Genomic DNA, 19,353 nt, shown 5'->3' with positions numbered 1-19,353 from the left:
AACATGAGCTTTATGCTTCCTTATGAGGAAAAGGGTTAGAGGTAAACTGTAAAGGAGGGAATTAACCTGAAGCTAAGGTTGGCTGAGCTTTGGAATGGGAATAATCCTAGTCATTAAAGATGATCTCTTACTGTTTGTCCCATTCCAGCCTTGCCCAAGTTTCTTCCTGAACAATAGGACTCTGAACTGTGGCCCAGTGCAGAGATTTAAGACAAAGATCCTGAGAAATGGGAAACAGCAAGTAGCAGTATGAGTGGACTGGGGCAGCTATCAGCCATGCAGCTGTCTTGACTCAGTTCAACCAAAAACATTGAGCCATTTATAAACGGTGTTGCATTAGTTTTGCCCTTTCTCCTCTCTTTTAAGTTTATGATAAGGAGATGGGCTTTACCCATACATACACTCTATTGATAGCCAGTAGCCTGATGCTTAATTCATGAATTAGATCATCATAATTTATTTATCAAGATATTAACTGTTTGATAACAAAAAAATATGAATTTCTATGCCTTGAAGTGCAGTTTTCCATGACTGCCTCCCTTCTGTTCTCTCATATGTCTGCACCTTTTGCTGTACACCCCCAAACAGACTGTACTTGGTCACTGTTATTTTCTTGCTTTCTTTTGTTGTTGCTGAGAGACTTCTCTAAATTCATCCTTTTAGTGATGAATAAGGAGTCATTTTGGACCAAGGATGGGTAAGATAGGAAAGCCAGTTCAGGAAAAGGAAACCTCTGGCTTGCTTTTGTTTCAGAGTGTAGTAAATCCTATTAAATTTGAGTCACTTTTCAGGAAGATGAGAAGGACTTAAATTAGGAATTCTGGTGTTTGGGAGGGAGTCAGCAATTCTCAGAAGAGTTAAAAACAAATCTCCTGTACTGAAATAGAACTGAGATACCTCAGTCCCTAGATGTTCTTTAATTCTTAGGCAGGAGGATTTTTTCTCTCTCCACCATCTTTGCTTGCAGAGAAACACTTTGTGTCCTGCCATACTTGGAGAGTGTACATTGAAACAAGCCTGATCTACCTGTTCGTTCATCTGTCCACTGACTGCATTTTCTGCAGTAGAAAAAGAAATAAAATTAGGTGAAGGAGAGCTGCAAAGCAAGAGAGTGTTAGTGACACCAAAATAAAGTCTAATTGAAGTAATTGTTTAAAGGAGAAGATTGTAGAAGGGGAGGTGAGAGGCAGGAAGAGGCTGTCATTTAAAGAAACATAGGCTTTAGCAAGATTTTTGTAGCCTGGATTTTGTAAATGCATTTTAAAAATAAGAAATGGGACAGCATTAAACAACTAGGCTATTAGCAGAATTCATCCACCCAATACAGATTTTATATTTTCCCCTTTATCATTCTCTTGAGTGATCTCTCAGCCTTTTCTTTAGGAGTTCATGTCCTCTTAAATAATATTAATTTGCAATTCTACTGGCACTGAATAAAAGAAAAAAGATTTTTTTTCCTCTATTCCTCTTCTTTATCCACTCTCTTAAATACACATTTGTGAGGAAGTTGGATTTTAGGAAGCTGGACAGTTGGCTGTCTACAGCAGGACTCCAGGGGCTTAGTGACTGCTTGAACAGGTACTGCAGTCCAATGAGAGTACATCTATAAGACAAGAGTTTAATTCTGAGGCCCCAATGGCTATGGTAGGGTTTTTTTCAGACTACTTTCTGTCCAGTTCCAAGGACTGGATGTCCCTGAACAGTTGGAGCACATCTTCTAGTTTAGTTCCCATACTGAAATCCTCTCAGGGAGTACAAACTGGATTCCTTTCCAATAAAGCTAAAGTGTAGTAAACGGAGAGAGTTGGGAGATGTGCTTCAGAGGCATACCCCTGATTCAAGCAAAATGCTGATGTAATGCCTCTTAACATAGATTACAGGTCAAACTGAGCAGAGTAGCTCATTCTTTCATTACTCCTTCTCATACTCATGTTGCTTAAACAGTCAAAATTGTCTCTGGTTTTTACTCTCTCGTTTTCTTTTCAGCTGTATCATTTAACCAGTACCATTCACCAGGTAGCTGGTGTAGGTCAAGAAGCCATATGGGAGTGGAAATGATCCRTCAGAAGACAGGGAAAGATAAGATGACTTCCTTTACCATCAAGGCTGGTTTATGTCAGTTTATAGTAAACTACATCTTTAGTAGTCTGTGTGAGGCAAAGTGATTCTTTCCTACCTGCCATTGTATCAGGAAAATGCTCTGCAGAAACATGATTAAAATAGCAGTGGTACAGGTACAGGTACAATATGTTGATCATCTCCTTCAATACAATTGACATATACGTGGTTCCATTTTATCTTTCTCTTGTTAAATGTGTTTTATGACTTACAGGATGCAAACTGACATGTGAATTTCTGTACTGCTACTGAGGACCATTAGACACTTCAACAAACTCAACAGGATGAGTACTATCTCTGTCCTGCTTTTGTACTCTTCCCAAGATGCTAAACCAGAATATTGGTTAAAGTCTAATAAGGCTCAAAATGTGTGGATCCTGTCTTCTTCTTTAATACCTACTCAAAGTTATTGCAGGAGTTTCAGAAATGCAGTAATATAGTATGCCTCACAGAATTTGAATTGGGTCAGCTTCAGGCATTTTACAGGGCATTTGGGGATGGTGAATTAGGAGTATTAATCTGTATTTGGGGAGAGGGACTGAGTAGTGCAAATGTGGACTGGAAAGGACATTTAATAAGCAAGGAATGGAGGGGCAGGGGTGGATAACACAAGTGTTTTATTGACACTTTCTGTCCAGTGGTAGGTGAAGTTGTAAGTTTAAAAACAACAATTGACCTTCTTTTCAGAAATGCTTTATGTCCACAGCTCCTGTAATCTTTAAATGTAGCATTGGTACTCAGCATCTCTGAAAATGCTTATATACCTTGCCACAAATCAAGTTCTCTGAGTTTTTCAGAATTCTGAATACTGAACTAGAGTTCAGATGGTCTGCTTTGAAACAGGTCATTTCTTGTCGTACTCATAGTCATTTATCACTTTCCCTTGATACTTCTAGTCTCCTTCCACAAGTGTCATGATCTTTTTGTTCAGTGAAGTCCATTTCCCACCTCATCCCTTTACTTGAGGGACTTTGAGGAGGATGTTTTATTTTCTTTTTGTCATTCTTTTTACTTTATTTAGTTTTTATCAGCAACATTTTCTTTTTCTTCCTCTGTGATTTCCCAGCCATGAGATAAATAGCCTTGTATCTTACAAGCTAAATACAATTACTGCTATCAAATCTGGAGTCTTTTTCTCCCTGTAAATGTCTCTTGGAAGCTGATAAGCTGTTCAAGGCAAACTGCAGGCTCCTGCCTAATCCTGAGATTAAACATAACCACCCAGAAGACAACAAGAGATAATTTTTTTGGGGGGGTGAGGAGGGGAGAAGGAGGTTGGRGGAAGGCAGGCAGGAGAGGAATAGAGGAGGAGAAAGTCAGCTCAGGAGAGCTCCTGAGATATTAAGAGGAYATGCAAAAAGCTCAAGGTTATTTGTAAAGAAATTACACAAAACACATAAGAGCTTGTTATGATGAGGAATTTCCTCAGATAATACAGTGGTTGTAGTTGTTAAAGACAAAATTTAGCAGGGATTTGTCTGAGCATAGAGGGGAGCTATAGAAAACAGCTTCCAGCCATGACTGCTGATTTTTTTTATATATTAGTCCCCATCTTGTCCTTGAAGCGGGAGATCTCACAAGGTTACATCAAGATTCTTTGCACATGTTGGCCTGGGTTAGTCACATTGGCTTTATGCTGAATATAGGGAGACAGTAAATCTCCCAAGAGTAAAGGAGAGGACAGGGCCAGCTTCTCTGTGCTCTGTGTTTTGCCACCTACTGACCATCTGAGCTAGGGCAACTTGACTTTCTTTGTGAAATGCAGGTAACACTAATTTTCCAGGAAATAAGTGTGATTTTATTTAATTGTAGATGAGTACTGTGTTATATTTGCAACAGTCTTGGATTATAAACAAGGCAGGATTCCTGAGGATGGATATTCTTTTATGAGTTAGTCCAATACAATCAGAAAAAAACAGCTTTGCTTCGGATATATAAATTTTCATATTTTTTTTTATGAATAGCACTTTCTTTTTTTCCTCAGAATTTTAGTTAGAAGCTTTCTGTAAGGCCTTGTATTCTTGAAAGCTTGGCTGTATTTTGCAGCTATATAAATGAACCTGGTGTGATATGTTGTCTCTCCTAATTTTGCTTTATTTAATTTACAATACAATAAGGCACCTTTAGGTCCTTAGCTGAGAAGGAGAAGACAGCTTTGGAAGACTGAATAGTAACATCACTGGAGAATTTAAGAGAAGGCTCCTTATCCTTTCTTCAGCTAATATTTGCTCTGATGTTGGAAATGATCTACAAATACTGTGATTATTAGTTTTCATTATCTCAGTAATGCTGAGTCTAATGCTGAATGGGACCTTACCTAGAAAAATTCAAAAGCAGAACTAACACGGGTACATCAGTTATTGCAAAATATTCTTCCTTTCTAAGTTTGTGCTGATCTCTGAGAAATACCCCTTCACAGTTCATGCTCTACTGCATCAGTGATTCCCAAATGTTTGGGAGATGATCCTTATTAGAGCAAGCAGGCAATTCTCTGGGCTTTGCAGAGTCTGGCTCTTCTTTCTCCCCAAATCCCCTCTGTCTCCTTCAGAGTGATTATGGACATCTCCTCCTTCCTCCTTCTTCCCATACTCTGCCTCCACCCCCAATCCCAGTTTCTGCCTTCTTGTGCCCCTTTAACTCTTCACTCCTGTCTCCAGCCTAGAGGCTATTCTATTTTTCTCACTGGTAATGAAATGAAGGTAAAAATATTTGGCTTGGCTGAATCCAGTTGCCTTCATAGAAAGGTACATGAATTTGGTACTTGACCACTTGGAGTCATTAATAAGTCCAGTCACTTGATATGCAAGCTGAAGGGATTCCTCTATGGTACTGCTAAATCTCAGTGGATCTAATATTTTCCTAACCAATTGCCCCTGTGAGTGAGTAGTGAGTAATGAGAAAAAGAGCTCTAAATTTTTATTAGCCTTGTGGCTTGAATGTTTTCTTGCCATACGCTTGTTTGTGGGTTTAGATTTTTCATATTGCACTCTGTGAGACTTAAATGAGCCCTCAAATGCTTTCTGTCAGTGTGAATTGGAGATGACATGTAAAGTGCCTTGGACAGATTTACTGCATTTCATAATGAGCCTAAAACATATAAAAAGACAGGGTTAATAAAACAGCATTGGAGAAGTGTATTCTGAAGGCAGTACTGTAACATATGTTGAAAGATCTGCCAAGAGGGATGATTAAAGCATGACAAGTTGATGAAATCAAAAGCTGATTGTGGCTTGTCACTGCAGGGCCATAACATCTATAATATATTTATAAGGCTGGAAAACAGATAAATATGGCTACATGGTATGACACTCAGATTTGGTTCCCCTGTATCCACTAAGGTATAAACCCGTACACATTAATTCAACAGATGTACTTTGGAATTTGTGCAAAAACATGCATGTTAATGCAGATGCATCCACACTGGATGGTAGGATAGATGTAGGAGATGTAGGAGAAAAAAAGTTATGTAAATATTTTCACTATATTCACAGTTTCACTTCTATGGACTTCATGTTTTGCCTTCCCACAGAGGTGTGAGGCTGTGGTTAACTTCCACTTTGCCTTGCAGCCAAGGAGTTGCATGGCAGAACTGTAATGCTTGTCTAGCTCCTGAATTCTGTCCTTAAGGGGAGAGGAGAGGAAGGACACACAGGAAAAAGAACAAATTGATTATAGAGCATCTCCCGGGGCTCTTCCTCCCTGCCCAGGTATCATTTTCTCAGAGCTGAGCCAGGCTCTTATAACATGCTGCAGTCAGTCAGTCTGTGTGAGAGGCATAGTCTTGCCTTCACCAAATAATTCAGTCACCTCATGTGAGCAATAGGCTATCAATCACTGGCATTTCTGTCAGCTTGGCATTGAGAAAGAGAGAGGTGCATGTTTTTTTATGAAAGAATGTAAGCTAACCAGGTGGGATGTGTAGTTTGGCATTACTCGACAGCAGTAGGATTGAAAGGAGAAGGCAGAGTTTATGTGAGGCAGTGTACATATAGAATAGTGTCTTCATGCAATTAGGCAGGATGGCCTAATTCCTAGCTAGGATCTCCTAGAGAGTCCTTCAGCTGTGGGAAAGAGTAAGGAGCATTCTATTCTGTCTCTATTGATGCTGCATAACAGTCACATACAAAGTCATTCTTACATGTATATATATATGCCACACAGGCAAAGCTAGTTTTCAATTAGCTGAAGTACTTTCTCTTGGTCTCAGCCCAGAAAAAGAAAATACTGATGCATTTGAGGAAAACATTTTGGTCAGTGCAGACCAATAGAACAGAGATATGTATTATATTGCTGCAGACTGTTAGTTGAATTAGTGTAGCATCCTCCTTATATCCTTCTGAATCAAATTAGATGTCCAGTATGTCCAACCTCTAGGTGAATACCAAATATATCAGGAGAAAATTTGCCATAGTGATCAAAATGATACTGCTGTCCAAAGGTCCTGGGTTTGGAACTGTTTGCATTCTGTCTTCCCAGAGCCTAGCAATTTGTCTACCTAATCAACTTCTTGAGTTGGACAGCAGCCAAGTGGCCCATGGTTAAGCATGTGATAGTGAATACACCATGGCAACAACAAAAATTTGCACAAAAAATATCCTAAAATATATTATCTTACTCTCATGTTTAGTTTGTAGCCTGAAATATGAGGTCACATGAGTTGTGTGTGTTTGTATCATGTCTGTAGTCATTACATTTGTATTACTCCATAGGAAAACAAATGCCTTCTTTTTTCCTTCATTAATTTATCCAGGGAGACATGATGATGTGAAAGTACTCCCACTCCCTCTCCAGCTGGAATTTGATAAAATTTACTCTGCCATATTGTAAGCACATTGCTCAGACAAAGTTTAAAACAAAACAGAACAGCATCCAGGCTGTTCAGTGGCATCTATTTTTTCTCCATTTTTCTGATTCTTTCTCTGCTAATGATCTTGATTCCTGATCTCAATTCTTTACTCTTAGCTTGAGTCCTACAGGCTAGGATACCTTGGAAACTCTTGCAGCACAGAGTGAATGCTTCTGAAAAGTCATGTTAACCTTTGATAGTGGGAATATTGCATGCAGTGTAACTCCAAAAGTGATGAACTTTGCATTTCCCCAGAGCTAGTCTTGGTCTAAACTCGTATGATGATTTAAAGTATGCCATGATTCAGTATCTATAGGGCACTAATACATCTTTTTCTGGTTATTTTCACCATTCTCACATCCTATGTAAGACCCCTGAACTGAAGGATTTCCCTAAATATTAGGATAACTTTCCTGTGTTAACTACAGGCTTTTGAGTCCTTGTCTGTGAGATACTATAGTACAAAACAAATATATTGCACTCACAGAGGGATCCAAGACATGTTTTCTTTTCTTTGTATCTCTTTGATATCCAGCATTCTTTTTCCTACAATCAAGACCATACTATTTTCCAGGAAGAGTAGTTACATACTAAGAGATATAGCTATAGCCTGCCAGGTTGGTCTTGCTAACAATTCCAGGCAGAACTATATGGTTTCTGCTCATTGTTCTAGCTGCCTGAATGTCCCTATACCATGACCTGCTCTCATCTCTTTGTGTCCGCTGGTCTGTTGTAGGAGTGCCCAGGTACCAAGTATATGCAGAATCATCAAACATTTCTGATAGATTTCTCCTTTCCTGGAGTAAGATGAATTACTGAAGTGGTTCAGTCACCTGATGATATATGTAACACAACTGTATAAAATGTAGCACTGAGAAAGATGCAGAAATACTTCTCAGACGGAGAATCAGGCTGAATGGCTTGTTGAGAAGCAGGAATGCTGCTATATAGTACAGCACGGTGAACTTCTGGACATTAATATTGTTACATTTCTCTCCTAGTCAAGTGGAGTTGTTACCATATATTCCCTTTCCTGCCTCCCTTCCTCCCTATCTCTCTCTCTGTTCCTCCATCTTTCTCTTTCTTTCTCATAAGCACACACACAGACAGACAGAGTGAGCAAACAAACATCTGGCCAGAGGGATCAGAGGCTTGAACAACAACTTTTTGCTTTTCTGATCATATTGCCTGCAGAAAGAACAGTGCCAGCTGTAATCCCAGGATGACACAGCTGACATGCAGTGACAGAAGGGGCTCAGGCATTCACATTAGCCTTTTCTCTGCTCACTAAAAGGCATCAGATAATACAAAGTCATTGAAATTCAAAGATTTGACTGAGGACCAAACACAGAGCAACTGTGTGAAAGGATTGTCAGAAATGAAGGGGCCTAATCATAGAATTGGAAGCCAGAAGTTCCTGAATTCTGATATCAGCTTTATAGATGCCATTTTCTGCAGTCTTTGGCAGAGCTTTTACTATTCTGGGGCTCAGTTTCTACATCAGTAAAGTGAAATTAAAACCCAGCTTACATTACTTTCAGGGACTTAAATAATAAATATTCTACACTCAACTGAGTATGAAAACCTTTATGAACAAAGTCAACTTATTTCCATCTTTGCCTTTTACAAAGAGTGTCAGTCTGAAGACTGACAACTCCAGTGATGAACATGTAATCAAGTGGCATCTGTCCTGTACAAAGGCAAAAACTTTTCTTTTTTGTCTTAAACTCCAGGAATCCATAGTTAGTCAGTGACACTCAGTCTGCATAAGTCTATCATATGCAGACTGAGAGCCATCTTACTCCTTCACTGCTTAGCATTTTGACTATAGCAATTTCTAAAACTCATGTAACTTCCAAGAAAATAATTGATTTAAGAGGTTAGAATAGAAAAGATACGTCTACAAAAGCTGCAAGTTGCTTTTCCTGCGGGTCCACTTACTTCCCATACAGTGTTATGCAGTTACTCCATTGTATGGATGTTTCCTGTGCCTCCAGTTCATGACTTGTCTTTGTGAATGACATTTGTTTCTGTCAACGAAGGGCTCTTGGAATCTTCCTTTCCTATTTCTAAGTTGATACAAAGAGAGAAAATTATTTGAAGAGGCAAAATTCACTGATTTGTAGCAGTTAGAGATGGGAAAGGCCTGTTCAGTCACATTTATTCTATTCCAGAATCAACTGAGATACCCACATCATATTCTGCAGGGCCTTATCAAGTCAAATATTAAGTAATTCAGTAATTTCCCTGAGGAGCCTGTAGCACTGTCTAATATGTAATCTTGATAGGAAGTCCTTCTTAGCAAAATTCTCCTTTAATCAGTTTCTTATTCCCTTTTAGTTACTTCATGGTACTTACCCTACAGAACTTTTCCTCTTCCATAGGATTTTTACCTTTCTATTATTTGTAGCTGATTAGTTTTCTGATCCTCATTGGCACTATTTGACTAAATGCTTTATGTGCATTACTCTCATTAATAACTCTCAGTTGGTAAACTGAGCAGCATAACTATACAAAGTACTGTATTCATGGGAAGTGACTGTATTTACTTTCTTCATTTGTTCTGTAGTCTGCTCCCCACATTTTCTCTCTGAAACTATATGCATAGGGAAATGAGATCCAGAAATATCCTAAGGCTTCTGATGGATCCAGCCCAGCTCCTTCTGTGCCAGTACTGGCACAGAGGTTACAAGTCCTGAGTTGATTCCCACATAGCTAGTAGAGTGCCCATGAGTACCTTCCAGTGGGGAATTTTGGTTTCAATGTAATGCCTGATGAACACTGAGCCCTTCCTCAACTGACAGCACAGTGCACTGCAGCCCAAGAGGTTCTGCAGGAGTCAGTGCTCTCTTCTGAGTGGGCTTTCTAGCACTATCTCAGTGCTGCTATGTCACATCTATGTTAGCTTTCTACTGCAATGTTCTTGTTTTCAGGGGTGTGATAGTAAGATTTTTATGAAGCTACAGTGTGTATAAGGCTACAATTCTTTAGCTCAAATTCTGCACTATGCAAAAAGTAGTTGCTCTGTTTTCTATCTCAGATTGGCCCTGGAAGCAATGTAGCTGCACTCACGCAGCTCCATGCCCAACATATGGAGTCTCCAACATATGGAGACTAGGTCCAGTGTTTCTATATCCTGACTTCCATAATCCACATAACTCAGATAAGCAGCCCACAGATAACTGAGTTAATGTAATTTAAAATATTAATACAGATAAAATGGATTTGACATTTTGTTATTGCTGCTTGATCCCACTGGGCTATACATCAGATCCTGACCTTTCCCAAAGGAATCAAGGGAATGAGATGTGGAGACAATACCTGTGGATGCTATTCTGATCTCAATTTCATATCTCTTCCTGCAAAATGAATTTTGTTTTTGTTTAATATGGAAAGATCAATATATAGTTTCAGTTGTTCTTTAGTAGTCTCTTTAGCCTTGGCTGCCAGTTAATGGACTTAATTTGAGCTTGGTCAGTTAAAACCCAATAATTTATACATTACTTATAAAACATCCCAAAGATTCTATAGTGGGATGCAAATGTTTTACATCTGTAAAAAGGTTGAATTGGTAGCTGCATCTTTGGCTCTACACACTAATTTACATTCAAAGATAACTAAAGCCAGCTGCTTTTATCTCATGCCCATGGCCTCAGTTTTTTTAGGACTGAAATGATTCAGTATAATCTGTTTATATTAAATTAGACCAGAATCAAACTTTCACACAAGACTAACATTTCTTTTTATGCCTTTGAAAAGGTTTGATTAACCTTCTTCCAATGTTTGTTAATTTGAGTTTTCATGTTGTTTCCCTGTATAGAGCTTCTGGATTAGATTACTGGGACAAGGCACTCATTTTCTCTGTAATCCAGATAGGATTCAAAGATGAATTTAAGGGAGTCTAATGTAACTGATGTTGTCCTAGTACAAAGGAGCTAATTACAAGACTTCTCAAGGTCCTCTGGAGCCCTATTAATATTACACTGATCTATGTTAACTGCACTTTGTAGAGAGAATTTCAGCTCTAATCTAAACTTGTCCTCTGAATTACCCTGTGTTTTGGACCTAAATGGTGCAGTTCACCACAATATTGCGATAGTGTGAATGAAGGTAAAGTCAAGGGCATCCAGCTCATTCTGGATGTCATCTCCAGACATATGGAAGAAAAGAAGGTGATCAGTAGTAGCTGACATGGATTCACCAAGGGGAAATCCTGCTTAAGCAATGTGGTAGCCTTCTGTGATGGAATGACTGGCTGGGGAGATGAGGGGAGAGCAGTGGACGTTGTATGCCTTGACTTCAGCAGAGCTTTCAATACTGACTCCCATAACATCCTCCCAGGCAAGCTCAGGAAGTGGGGGTTAGATGAGTGGACTTTGAGGTGGATTGAGAACTGGCTGGAAGACAGAGCTTAGAGGGCAGTTGTCAGTGGTGCAGAGTCTAGTTGGAGGCCTTTGGCTAGTGGAGTTCCCCAGGCCTCAGTACTGGGTCCCATCCTGTTCAACTTCTTCATCAATGACCTGGATGAGGGGACAGAGGGCCTCCTCAGCAAGTTTACTGATGGTATCAAGCTGGAAGGGGTGGCTGGTACACCAGAGGGCTGTGCTGCCATTCAGAGAGACTTGGACAAGCTGGAGTGTTGGGTGGAGAGGAACCTCGAGAGGTTCAGCAAGGGCAGGTGCAGGGTCCTGCACCTAGGAAGGAATAACTCCATGCAGCAATACAGGCTTGGGGGCTGAGCTGCTGGAAAGCATCTCTGCAGAGAAGGACCTGCTAGTGCTGGTGGATGACAAGTTGACCATGAGCCAGCAATGGGCCCTTGTGGCCAGGAAGGCCAATGGTATGTTATCAATGTGTATAAGTATTTGAAGGGAGGGTCAAGGGGATGGAGCTAAACTGTTTTCAGTAGTGCCATGTGACAGGACAAGAGGCAATGGGCACAAACTGAACCACAAGAAGTTCCACCTGAATGTGAGGAGGAATTTCTTGCCTGTGAGAGTGTCAGAACAGGTTGTCCAGAGATGTTGTGGAGTCTCCTTCTCTGGAGATATTCCAAATCTGCCTAGATTAACCCTGTCTAACATGCTCTAGGTGACCCTGCTTGAGCAGGGAGGTTGGACTAGATGATTTCCAGAGGTCCCTTCCAACCTCAACCATTCTGTGATCCTGTGATTCTCATTTTAGTTTGATTTAAATTGAAGATTATTGCAACCTAAAGCTTGGATAGAATTTGATCTATTTATACACATGGTCTATGGACCAGGAATACACAGAGGGCTTCAGAAAAAAAGGCGGAAGAATGCTAACAGATCGTATTTAATCGTCAGGCTTTGAATTTTATGATTTATGTGCGAGTTTTCAGGGTGTGGAACAGACAAATGAAAAATAGAGCTCCTCTCACAGATTTCTCTCCAAAATACTTTTTTTTTAAAAAATGTCTGTGGTACTTGAAACGGTGGGAGTATTCAGGTTTAATGAGATTAAGGTGTCCAGAGGTTTTCAAGGTACTGCTATGAGTCTCCTTAAGGGCATATCACCCTAGATGTTTGCTGCTTTGCTGAAAAAACAGAGGTCATATCTGTGCGAACAACAATACTTAGGAGATCCAGGAGGACTTCTGTTAATTGTACTTACGACTTCTGTGTGGAACAAAAGACTTGTTTTATTCCAGTCTTCAAAGAGCTGGAACTTACTGTGCTATGGAATTTTGCATGAGTAAGAAGAAAAAAACAGGCAAAGGAATGCAACTTTGAGATTCAGTTCTTTGATGGAAATAAGTGAAACAGATCATGAAGCATATTGATATATTGCAGTTTATTCTGCAAATTAAAGAAAAAAATTGAGGGTTAAATGAATAGGTCCTATTGATGCTAGTATCATGTAAACAGCTGGAAATTAGTCAATATTTAGTCAATCACAAGTAGCAAAACTAATCAGCAGAGCTTTATTTTGACAGATTATATCCTGTAGATCTTTGAGATCTACTTTGATTCTGAATGCATAAAGAGCTACAGGCTTAAATGTATTTTTTAAAGTGTATTAAAATGGCTGCTTTTATCTTGTGTATTGTTTTCTGAAGTATAGTCTTGAATCAGAGCTGGATCCAAAGACGATAAAATGGCTCTGAATGATTTGAATGAAGGAATGCTTTCTTCTTGGAGGGGTTAAAAAATGTGTATTACCACTGAACTCTAGAAAGGCATGGCACTGAGGTCGCATAAGGATTGTCAAYGACAGTTTCTGTGTATGCAGATGGATGAGAATCCCCCTAATGACATCATGCTCTGATATCAGGGGGCCAGTAAGCTTACTTCATATTGAACTTTTGTCCCTTCCGGTTGCAAACTATGGTATTTCCTTTCTGAACTCTCATATCAAATACTGTGTTTGTTTTTAAAGGCAAAACTTAATGTCAATAGTAATTGAATAATTGTACATGTTTTTGTATGTGAATATTGTATGGTATTTACTGAATATTCCAAGCATTTAACAAGGCAAAACTTGTTCTTTAACTCAGTATTGTAAATGGAGTATATCAGCAAACACATTCTCATGCACGTTTTTAAAATCATTATTACTAATGTTTGAAATAAAATTTAAAAACAAAACAAAGGTTAGATCAGATACTAATGTTGTAATTTAAACCTGCTTGAATTTTCTAATGTCCTTCAGTTTTTTATAGCTTTTAATTGTATGACTTGATACATATTTTAATCTTGATGAATATATCTGCTAAATAATAACAATAATAAAATTAAATTAACCTGATTTTTTTAAAAAAGTCTTTAAAGATGTGGTGGGGAATAGTTGTCATTTCTGGCTTTCCTGAAGATCTAGGACTGTCGTATAAGAAACCCATTTTTTTCCTGTCATATCTTTACTTCTTTCATTGTCCCATTTCCTTTTTACCTTGGTCTTGCTGGCCTGTTCTTGTGAAATACTCTACTTCTGAGAAGTTTCAGTTTACTACATTCTTTCCCTTCTACCATCAGCCTTCCATGAGATTGCATGAGGAAAAAGCACTCCATGGCAATCAAAAGGCTGACTCATATTCTTTGAACTGTGAATCATTCTTTATTCTGAAAAAGATCGCATTGCCTTCAGTAGAAAGTTACTTACGTACATACTGAGTAAATCCAGTGGAGGTTTTGTTCCAAGTAAATTCTATTACAGAATTATTTGGCTTTATGGAAAATGTTCTTCCCCATCGCCATAGAGATTTCAGTGTGCTCTCATCTAGAGCCAGAAGTCCTTGCTCATGGCGTGCATTATAAAGTGGTGAATAATGACCATTTCTACTAAAACCATAACTTCCTTCTTCCTGTGCAATACAGCTGTAGTAGCAAACTCTTCATATGTGTTCAGCCTCAGAGGAATTTCGGAGTTCACAATGAAATTTAGAAGTCTGAAGTCCCATTGAAACACCTCCTAAGTGTCTTTCAGAACCTGATAATCATTTCTTACATAGGGAATAATATCCAGGCTGCAGCAAGCCAAAAATATCCTAAGGTAAATGCATGATTTCTGTGAATGCGTTTACTAGGTTTAGCTGGTTAGGTGAAGGAGAAACTGGATTAGTAAGTTGAGAGAAGGCTGAATGGATAAGCAGAATGTCCTGCTAAATTGGTCATAAGAAATTATTTTCATGGTAGGCCTAACTTAATTACCTCTATTTTTCTTCTCCCCAAACCAGGAAGTCTGTTTCCATGTCCCAGTGGTCTTCCTTTAATATCCTTATCTTAAAAGAATATGAGGATGTGCAGGAAGGGAACTTGTCTCTTGCATGAGAAATTGAGAAATCAACGGGCTTGCATGATTATGACTTCAGCCTATGTTAGTCATTGGATGCTTATTAATAGACAGGCCCAAAATCCTTGTTCTTTTGGTATTTCTGTCTCTTTAGCTATCCTTTTCCTTTTTTTTTTTTTTTTTTTTTTTTTTATTTAGCTCTTCTTTATCAAGTATTTTCTCAGATCCTGTACTGAATATGGTTCTGATTTTATGTTTATGAATCTGTGTTCAGAGAAGATAGAACTGACTTTTTGAACTTTATGTTGCTGCTGATAGGAACTGTGAGAGGGATTGTCCTCATAGGTAACTTGAGGTCTTTGAGTGACTTCGAGCCACCACAGTAGACTGTTTAATGTTATTTGATGCATGACTGACAATGTGTGTTTCAAATACTTTATGTTATCCTTCTAGTTTGTCAGAGTAAGCAATTGTATGTGGCAGGCATCTGAGGCTGTACATCAGACACATTGACATGTGTCACCTAGTATGCGATTAGGTCTTTCTATAATAGGAAATAATAGTTTCCYAGGATGGTTTTGTTTTGCCCATGGTCCCAGATAAACAGCAAGGCTTCTAAATGTTCATGGTCAGATTTGGAGATATTAACCCAAATCCAAATTGCTATTTGCCTTACATTTGAATTTAAATAAATTCACAGGATGACTTTCACAAATACACTTTAACATTAGGTCTGTGCTATATTAAATGTGAGTCCATATGAGATTATTGCTGGTATTTCACAATAGTCCCTCCCATGTGTTTTAGAAAATCAGAATTAACAAGATGATCCAAGAGAGGATAGCTGTGGTGAGCGGGTACTTTCTACAGGCTGGCAGCATTTCCAAGCAACAATTGCACAGTAAAGATTATCGAGCACATGAGATTTACTAGTTGCATTGCTTGCATTATGGAAATGTCTGCTCTTGACTGGATGGAACATCTTGCCAGCTGTTAGTTTCGTATATATTTTTTCTTATGTGTCTTTATATTGAAGTAAAAATTCCAGCATCAGTTGCAGGAAAGTCAAATAAATATGAAGGCATATTAGATTATTGATATGTGGGGTTTTAAAGGAAGCACAGCAAATCAACTAGTTAGTTGCTGTCTCTTCAACTGCCATTTATTTGAAGTAACGTGTTGGAACACTACTGATCTAAAAGACTTCTGTTTATGGTAACATTAATTCATTAAGCTAGTGTCTTACTCCTATTTGCTACAGTAAAGGTTTTTTAAAGGTACACTCTTTATCTGACTGAGCAGTTTTTATAAAAATAAAACAAGAAGCAAAAACTAGAATGAGTAAGTAACTGTAGCTGAAGAAAATGAAAGCATAATGATGACACTTGTTTGCTTTCGCTTTCAAAACCACCTAGCTGAAGTGCTGCTTTCTACTAGAGGTTGGTCCAGCCCATCTGATCTGCATCTGAATCATTTCAGTTTTCAGGAGATGTGCACAAAGAGTGTGTATGAATCCTATCYGCATTCGTGTTCTGTACTATGTGAGTGGTAGGAGCTTTCCTCTAAAGTACACTTTGCTGGATAGTTCTGTTGTCCATCAACATGGAATAATCGAACTTGAATTGACATTTTGGGCACAGTTTTGTTTCTATTTAAGTTAGTTTCTAAGCTTCTGTTTTCCTCTCGCAACAGGCCCAAGACTTTGGTAACTGAACACAAGCTTTCACATATCTTTAATTAGTAGTTCATTCTCCTCTTAAATGTTCTTTTCCATTTTTTCTCTTTCCACTCTTACAGTTTTCTTAATCTTCTTTTATCAAACCCTTCAACATCAAATGCTTAAAATATCTTCCTTTTTTGTTTTGTTTTGTTCATTGGGTTTCTAGTCCTAACCATGTATCTTCTACCACCAGAACAAGGTTTACTAAAATACTACTGTCTGTGTATTTGTGCAGTTGTCATACTGTGCTGAGTCTTTTTTGCCATCAGATCTGGAGTCTGATCAGAATATTTTAATTCATGTCACAGAGTTAACCCAAACCTGATATCCCAGACAAATTATACATAGTTTTTAACCAGTCTGGATAAACAAATACTCCAAGGAAAAAAAGAGATATCTTTTTAATTTAACTTCTTTAACCTTCCACAGTCTCAGGCAATTGGGTGCATAACTATTCTCCACCTTACTAAAGATAAATCTCTCTCTCTTTCATATATATTTTTTTGCACAAATGCAATCATTTATTTATAGCTAAATAAGGTCATAAAAAATCTAGGATGTTTTAACTATTTCATTGACTTTTCAGATTGTTTTTAAGCTGTTTTTTAAACTTTAAAGGCAACACTGATAGTGAACGGTTCCAAATGGTAAAACAGAAAATCCCCTTCAAATATAACCGGCCTGTAGAGGAGTGGCTGCAGGAAAAAGGTAACAGTCATTAAAACTTTCATTTTAAACCCATTTGATTCTAAACCCTCATTTTTAAAGCCTGCAAATAAATGTTTCTTAAATGATAATCGCCTGCTGCATAAATGACTGTTTTAATTTTCATTATAATTTGTGTTAGCTTCCACCTGCCATATGTTGATAAATCATGCTATAATACATTGCTATTAAAATGCAGTTAAAGGGACAAAATTCTAAGCTTGCTATCATAGTAATGACAAACAAGCAAAAATTCAGGAGCCAGTAAAAAAAGGAAGAAAAGACAAGAGCAAAAATATGTATTATGGCAATATAACCACTGCATGATTTTCCTATTTTGATTTGTTTTAAAAATACATTTATATCTTTATTATCAAAGGTATTTCTTTTTTCAATTTTTTTCAAACTTGCTTATTAAACCACTTATTGTAAATTTTTTTTCATTATTGTGATTAGCCATTATGGCTATGTGTTTCCTAATTGTGTTAACATAATTAAACAATTTTAAAAAATGTTCTAAGGAAAACATTTTTTTAACATTTTGAATTAAACTAAAGTAGAGGAGACAGAGAAAGATGATTGTTCTGATATTGTTTTATTATTTCTTGAGCACAGTTTTGACACTAAAATTATGTATTATTCTAAGTTATGGGTTAACTTGTTTCCTAGCATAGTGTCAGGCAGCACTATTAATTTTTGTGGGCTTGCCTGGAGTAATTGGATTCGGTTCAGCAAAACACTTAGGAACATGGATAAATCGAATTGGCTTGAGTGAGAATTCTGCATATATTTCAGTGACCTGCTGAAATGGGACCTATGTCAGAAAAGAATTATTCCTGTTATCAAGAATCCAGAGGAAAAAGTAGTCTTGGATGTAAAGCCAATGCCAAAGCCTGATGAAGGCAACAGAATAACTCTCACTGAGTTCAGCAGGGTTTGGACTGAGCTTTTGGTGATACAGTGAAGAGTAAGACAGAAAGATCTCCTTCCTCTAGCATAAATGTAATATTTAAAAGAAGTCTCTGTAAAAGATTCATTGCCTGGAAGTTTAGGAAAACCAGAACACAGTCTTCTCTGGTTTCCTTCAAAGAAAGTGCTAGTGATAAAAGGGAGTGATCACTGAACTCAGATCTTGCATTTTCTGTGTTGACATAGTTTATAGGTGTTACTAGATATTCCACGAAGGAAAATCAATATGCTGTAACATTGGAAAGATAGCATTTAGATTCTGTTTCAAATTTCTTATCCTCAGCTGCATTAGCAAATTGATTGAGCCAGCATGAATTACGTTATGGCTTAGAAGAATGTGGCTAGCTGCAGTCAAAACATTTTCATACAAAAGGTTTGATCTGGCAACATGCTGTACACAGTGACTTAAGTGAGAGTTGGCAGCATTGCTCACTTTATGGTTTTAGTCTATAATGGTGAAATATTCATAACTAAAGCAAAAATATTTGTGAAACTAAGACAGAAATATTTTTTAAAGCAGAAATGTTTTTTTGACCACCTTGGTTTTACAGACTATTTCATTTCAGCTAGCTGGTAAACATATATTAACACAGAGGTATACAGAAAATGCTTATTGAGTCTCAGTGGGTTGCCCTGTTAATTTACAAGAGCCAATTAAAATAAATAAATAAAGCCTAATACTAAAAAGTGGATAATTTTGGTAAGTTTGAATTTATAAAGTCCCTTTAACACTAAAGAAAATGATTGTCTCATTTTTGTTAAAACAGATGCATGTCTAATTCCTTGATGCAACTCATGTGCTTGAGAAACCCACCTTTGTTTTGTCTTTTGGGGTTTTTATTTCCTTTTTGGTTTTCTACTGAGTCTTATTTTATGCCTCTGCTTCTCCAGGTTTGAGCTTATAAGCATGCCAAAGCACTTTCCTTTGTAAATCATCCTGAAGTTTTGAACTGAAGTTTGTCTTCTATGGATATTGATGCTCTGTTAAAAAACAATTGCATGGGCAGTGGGGTCTAAACCAGACAATATTTGACAGCTCAGGCACTCTCAAAGCACTGGGTGTTTTTAGATACCCAGTGTCTAAAACCCAGTGGCTATAACTAAAAGGTTATAGCCATATTTTTACTAAGTGAAACTCAGTCTTTACAGTTTGTGTTATGGAATGACATCATGCAGTGCAACATGAGATAACACAGCTTTGTTCCTTCACTCCCAAATAGATAGACCTTTTCAAGAGTTAAGGTAT

General features: G+C 37.8%; 1 protein-coding gene across 2 annotated transcripts in view; it reads left to right on the top strand.

Annotated features, from left to right (window-relative positions):
• Nucleotides 1–19,353, top strand: part of NRXN3 (neurexin 3) — a 960,107-nt gene that overhangs the window by 820,513 nt on the left and 120,241 nt on the right. For both annotated transcript variants that reach the window (XM_085317601.1, XM_085317600.1), the window contains one exon: nt 17,052–17,141. In XM_085317601.1, the coding sequence (XP_085173727.1) occupies nt 17,052–17,141 (90 nt within the window). The remainder of the gene's footprint in view (nt 1–17,051; nt 17,142–19,353) is intronic.

The sequence above is a fragment of the Rhea americana genome, unplaced genomic scaffold (assembly GCF_003343005.1).
Source record: "Rhea americana isolate MKP2758 unplaced genomic scaffold, rheAme1 scaffold_5, whole genome shotgun sequence".
Lineage (NCBI taxonomy): Eukaryota > Metazoa > Chordata > Aves > Rheiformes > Rheidae > Rhea > Rhea americana.
Note: the sequence above shows the minus strand (reverse complement) of the source record. Positions and strands in the feature narration are given on the sequence as shown.